The sequence below is a fragment of the Gekko japonicus genome, unplaced genomic scaffold, assembly GCF_001447785.1.
Source record: "Gekko japonicus isolate JY-2015 unplaced genomic scaffold, Gekko_japonicus_V1.1 scaffold5223, whole genome shotgun sequence".
NCBI classification, from domain to species: domain Eukaryota; kingdom Metazoa; phylum Chordata; class Lepidosauria; order Squamata; family Gekkonidae; genus Gekko; species Gekko japonicus.
The window spans coordinates 46507-52712 of record NW_015159869.1 but is presented as its reverse complement, the minus strand read 5'-3'; the positions used below and the strand labels follow the sequence as shown (position 1 = coordinate 52712).

The window sequence follows — 6206 nt, the reverse complement described above, 5'->3', positions numbered from 1 at the left end:
CTTTGCATTCAGAAGGTCCCAGGTTTAGTCCCCGGCATCTCCAGTTAAAAAGGACCAGGCAGTTAGGTGATGGGAAAGACCTCTGCCTGAGACCCTGGAGAGCTGTAAAGAGGGGCTGTGGCTCAGTGGTAGAGCCTCTGCTTTGCATTCAGAAGGTCCCAGGTTCAATCCCCGGCATCTCCAGTTAAAAAGGATCAGGCAGCAGGTGATGGGAAAGACCTCTGCCTGAGACCCTGGAGATCTGTAAAGAGGGGCTGTGGCTCAGTGGTAGAGCCTCTGCTTTGCATTCAGAAGGTCCCAGGTTCAATCCCCGGCATCTCCAGTTAAAAAGGATCAGGCAGCAGGTGATGGGAAAGACCTCTGCCTGAGACCCTGGAGATCTGTAAAGAGGGGCTGTGGCTCAGTGGCAGAGCCTCTGCTTTGCATTCAGAAGGTCCCAGGTTCAGTCCCCAGCATCTCCAGTTAAAAAGGACCAGGCAGTTAGGTGATGTGAAAGACCTCCACCTGAGACCCCGGAGAGCTGTGAAGAGGGGCTGTGGCTGAGTGGAAGAGCCTCTGCTTGGCATGCAAAAGGTCCCAGGTTCAATCCCCGGCTTCTCCGGTTGAAAAGGACCAGGTAGTAGGTCATGGGAAAGACCCTGGAGAGCCACTGCCAATCCGAGTAGACAATACTGACCTTTTGGTGGACCAAGGGTCTGATTCAGTAGAAGTCAGCTTCATGCATGTGCTCTTCAGCTTTGAGAACGGGGTAGATTTATTTATTTATTCACATTTATAGCCCACCCTTCCCAGAAGTAGGCTCAGGACAGGCTCAGTTAAGACTTCACTGCTGGAAAGTGATATGTAACTGATGCGTCAGCAGTGATAACTGTGGGAACGACCCCATTAAAGTTGAGGACACTGAAGTCCCAAGATGGTTGGCCAGTCTACCTACTATCCTACCTGTTCTCCAAAGAGCGCAGTGTTCCATACACGGGTCTCCCTTCCTCCGTTTTATCCCCCACAACAACCCTGTGAGGTAGGATAGATGGAGTAACATTGACTGGCCCAAGGTCACCAACCAACCCGTGGCAGAGCAGGGATTTGAATCCGTCTTCCCGATGCCGGTCTGACCACTAGACAACACTGCTTCTCTGCCACGCATTTCATTTTGCATGCATTACAGGTTCCCCCATTGAAATTGGTAGGAGTGCAGTATGCTTCGCTTGTGCAAGATGTTGCTCTTTTGTTAGTGTTCGAAAAAAACCCTTGCAGATATTCTAATAGGAAGGGAGGTGAATGCAGTTCTGCCAGCTGTTTAAATAGCAGGTTCTGCAGGTGAGAACATACATACATTCTGTAGCATTTCTGCTGTCGTGCAAGATGTTGCTCTTTTGTTAGTGTTCGAAAAAAACCCTTGCAGATATTCTAATAGGAAGGGAGGTGAATGCAGTTCTGCCAGCTGTTTAAATAGCAGGTTCTGCAGGTGAGAACATACATACATTCTGTAGCATTTCTGCTGTACATTCTACCGAAGTCCTGGGCGAGAGGAGGATTCTTAAACAAGGTTGCCTTAGGTCCTGAGGATCGTGCTCTCTTTCTGCTCTTGGGCTGACACTTGGTCCTTGACATGTAAGTTTGGTGTCGTGGTTAAGTGCGCGGACTCTAATTCGGGAGAACCGGGTTTGATTCCCCACTCCTCCGCATGCAGCTGCTGGATGACCTTGGGCAAGCCATAGTTCTGTCAGAGCTGTTCTTGAAAAAAAGAGCAGCTTCTGTCAGAGCACTCTGAGCCCCACCTACCTCACAAGGGTGTCTGTTGTGGGGAGGGGGAGGGGAAGGAGATTGTAAGCCGCTCTGAGACTCCAAGTGAAGGGCGGGGTATAAATCCAACCTCTTCTTCTCTTCTAAGTTGGTATTTACTCTGGAGAAGTTAGTGCGACTTACTGTGTGAGAAACGAGTTGTTTTGTTGATGTACGGGGCACTGCACGTTCCTAAGACTTGACAATCTTTCCCCTCAGAAACGTTTCACGACCCCGAAACGGAAGGCGCCTCCCAGAGCTTTAACCAGCTGTTTTCTCCGCTCCCTGAAATCCCCCAGGATCAAAACGCTGCTGAATCGTGGGAAACTTTGGAAGAGGTACCTCTGCGTCCCTGGCGTCGAGCCATTCTTCTGTTGCTCTTCATCCGATTTTATAAGGAAAAGTGGAATACTTGTTTGAATTTTGTTGCAGGACTTGATCGAACTCGGCAATCTAGTGACTGACTTCTCTCTGCTAGTTCATGTGAGTACAGCAAGAGCCCGTCTCCCAACTTTACTTCTGAGTCGTAAAAGAAGGAAACAAAAGAGTTGAATTCTGTTGAAGCGGTAATACGAGGTCATGTTGTGGCTTTCTCCCAGAAGCCATTTCCTCCGTCTTCTAGCAATTTCTTGTGTGCTGCTGCTCCCTTGCATTGACTTGGGGGGAAATTCCTCTCTCTCATTTTGCGCTTTGAGTAAGTTTATGAGAAGCTAATGAACGAACTGCCCCTAAGGCAGCTGAGAAGAGGAGAGGAGGGGGGGGGGGGGGGGGGGGGGAAGGACGCAAACAATATATAATTAAACCAAATACATGCTGTGCATAACAACATTCAGGAAGCAAAAAGCATAAGCTGTAACATTCATAGAGCCACAAACAATATCCACCAAGGGAAGACCATCTACAATTCACAACTATGTTCAAAACAATATATTATACTCATTGAAATACAAAGAAGGGTTAGTGGTCAAAACCCGATAGAGTATGTAAACATAAATCCAACAGTTTGCTCATAGCAATTAGATATAGTGGTTCCCGGTGCTTGACTACTTATCTCAACAACAATTTATATCTTCTGAATGGACCCAATACCACAAATGGATTTAAAGACTAAATGTTTGTACTACAGTTGTAATGATTTCTTAATAATTAGGAATTCTTTCCCTTTCTGTTCCTTTTTTGCTTTGTTTGTTTGCTTATTTGTGTTTTAGTTTAATTAAAAAATGCTTATGTTACATTGGACAGATTTGTTGATTGTTCTATCAGTCAGATAGGAAAAAAAAGTTTTATCACTAACACAAATTTCGATTAGTGATAATATTGTACATACAAGTGCTGAAATGATATAGTTTACACAATGTGTTACATTCACTTTTAAGCAGTTATGTAACCAATTGTTGTATCAGTGTTAACACTATTTACAAAACAAGAAACATATTCAAGACCAACAGTAGGTTCTTCTGTAATTCCATACATTCATAGAAGCAATAAGCTAGAGTTCCTGCACTTTACAAATTGAGACAAAGTAGAACCGTAAGCATTGCGCCCGCAATTAACAGATTAGGGCAGGGTAGATCAGTAAACTTTTACGAAGACTCCAGAATGTTACTTCGTTTTGAAAAAACGTATCTTGCTTTCTAGATAACCTTTGTATAGGATCTTATAGGGAGAACCGTGTAAAAAGACAAGAAATAAGACAACCATTTGTCGTATTCAACCCCCCCCTTTTTATTATATAAATACTTTATCGTGTTGCTGTCCAGTCTATCACGATATTTAAATTATACATGCTTACATCTTTCTTTCAGCATTGTGCTTCTGAAGAAGTGTTTTTCCGAAACGAAGTAACATTCCGGAGTCTTCGTCAACGTTTACTGATCTACCCTGCCCTAATCTATTCCTTGCAGGAGCTATGTCTACTGTTCCAGAGCCAGTTTGGTGTAGTGGTTAAGTGCTCGGACTCTAATCTGGGAGAACCGGGTTTGATTCCCCACTCCTCCACTTGCACCTGCTGGATGACCTTGGGCAAGCCATAGTTCTGTCAGAGCTGTTCTTGAAAAAGAGCAGTTCCTGTCAGAGCTCTCTCAGCCCCACCGACCTCGCAGGGTGTCTGTTGTGGGGAAGGGAAGGGAAAGGAGTTTGTCAGCTGCTCTGAGACTCCTTTGGGTAGTGAAGGGCAGGGTGTAAATCTAATCTCCTCCTCCCTCCTCCTCCTCTTCTTCTACTTTGTCTCTATTTGAAAACGGCAGGAACTCTAGCTCATTGCTTCTATGAATGCTACAGCTTATGCTTTTTGCCTCATGTATGTTGTTATGCACAGCATGTATTTGGTTTAATTATATATTGTTTGCACACACCCCCTCGGGCTTTTTTATTTCTTCACTGGTTTCAGCTGGGCAGTCTCCTTGCTTTTTTGTTCAAAAGGCAGCTGACGGCAGCAAGGGAAAGCTGCCACCCAGAGTCCTGCAGATTGACTTTCTGAGGATGTTTGTTGGCTCCCTGCTGCTTCTGGGCAGCGCGGCTCACTTTCTCGTTGCTTTGCATGCAGTCCCAGCAGGAGAAGATCGACAGGATCGAAGACCACGTCCACACTGCCTCTGTGAATGTTGAGGAAGGGACCAGAAGCCTGGGGAAGGTAGGGCTCCGGATCCGCTGGCCCTCGGTCGTATATCTACTGTGCTCGCCTGTAAGGTGACTCGGATGTCGCTTCTTGGGAAGTACATGCAGAAACCAGCAAAGGGTGAAATGCAGGGGGGGCGGGGGCTGCTCCCCAAAATGGGAGGCTGGCGGTGGAGAAGAACGCGCAAAACCACGCGATGAGACTCCCAATTTTCTCAGATGTGCAGGTGAGAATGTCTAACTGAAAGCCGTTTCAGAGGGTAGCCATAGAACAGTGCACCTTAGAAGCCTACCAGGTTTTCGAGGTATGAGATTGTTCAAGAGTCAGAGTTCTCTGATAAAGTGACCAAGGGAGTTTTGACTCTGGAAATCTCATGCCTCGAAAATCTTGCTGGTCTCTGAGGTGCTCCTGGACGTGAATCTAATTGAAAACAGTCAAGCTTACTTTCAAAGTATATAAGAAGAACCCTGCTGGGTCAAACCGATAGTCCAGCGGCCTGCCTCACACAGTGGCCAGCCAGCTCCTCTAGAGGGCCAAGATACAGGGCACAGAGGCCAAGGCCTTCCCCTGAGAAGAGCCCTGCTGGATCAGACCAGTGAGGGTCCATCCAGTCAGGCATCCCGTCTCACACAGGGGCCAGCCAGTTCCGCTGGAGGGCCAACAACAGGGCACACAGGCCAAGGCCTTCCCCTGATAAGAACCTAAGAAGAGCCCTGCCAGATCGGACCAATGAGGGTCCCTCTAATCCAGCATCCTGTCTCACACAGGGGCCAGCCAGTTCCTCTGGAGGGGCAACAACAGGGCACAGAGGCCGAGGCCTTCCTCCTGGCTCTGGGATTCAGAGGATCAGTGCCTCTGAATGTGGAGCTTCCCCTCAGTCATCATGGCTAGTAGCCACTGATAGATTTTATCCTCCATGAATCTACCTAATCCTCCTTTAAAGCTTTTGATTCCCGTGGCCATCACTACATTCTCTGGCAGCGAATTCCACATTTCAATCACTCTCTGTGTAAAGTAGCATTTCCTTTTGTCCATCCGGAACCTACTGCCCGTCAGCTTTATTGGATGTTCTCCAGTTCTAGTATTTTGGGACAGTGAAATTTTTTTTTCTCTTTGCCAGCTCTCTCCACCCCATGCATAATTTTATAAACCTCTCTCATGTCCTCCGTTAGACATCTCTTTTCTATACTGAAAAGTCCCCGACTCTTCAGCCGTTCCTCATAGGGAAGGTGCTCCAACCCGCTCACCGTCTTCGTTGCTCTCCTCTCCACTTCTTCCAGCTCTGCAATGTCCTTTTGGAGATACGGTGACCAAAACTGTACACAGGCTGCGGTCACATGAAACAGTAGCCACGGTAGAGAGACGGAAGATAGGCGGATTTTCCGGACGCGATCTCACCGCCACATCTGGGAAGCATAGAGCTCCCGTGGCTCAACCGAGGCTTCCCTCCGAAGATGCGCGGCAAAAAACTGGTACCTCAGAGGTACTAGTTTCCGGAAACCGCGGGGCAAGGGCGGGCGTCTGCGTTTCTGGAGGCATCCGGCGCCCGCCCATGTCCCCTCGCAAACAGGTCATTTTCCCCCCCAAGGCTCCACGGATGTGCACAAGCACTCAACGGAGCATGCGCACACTTCAGTTTTAAAAAGTAAAAAAACAAAACAACACCCCCATTTGCCGCCCCGCCCCGCTTCTATGCCTGTGGTGTGATCGGCACCTTCCCCCTAGCCACGGGACCTTGACAGGACCTCAACCGGACGTCTGATCTTGCAGTCGCGCGTTAGTTTGCCCCGGGGCAAACAGCCACGCT

The 6206-nt window shown here is 47.9% G+C and overlaps 1 protein-coding gene across 1 annotated transcript in view; it reads left to right on the top strand.

Moving 5' to 3' along the window:
• Nucleotides 1-6206, top strand: part of STX17 (syntaxin 17) — a 17113-nt gene that overhangs the window by 6683 nt on the left and 4224 nt on the right. Inside the window, exons 5-8 of the mRNA XM_015408164.1 lie at nucleotides 892-916; nucleotides 2002-2120; nucleotides 2215-2265; nucleotides 4328-4414. Of these exons, the coding sequence (XP_015263650.1) occupies nucleotides 892-916; nucleotides 2002-2120; nucleotides 2215-2265; nucleotides 4328-4414 (282 nt within the window). The remainder of the gene's footprint in view (nucleotides 1-891; nucleotides 917-2001; nucleotides 2121-2214; nucleotides 2266-4327; nucleotides 4415-6206) is intronic.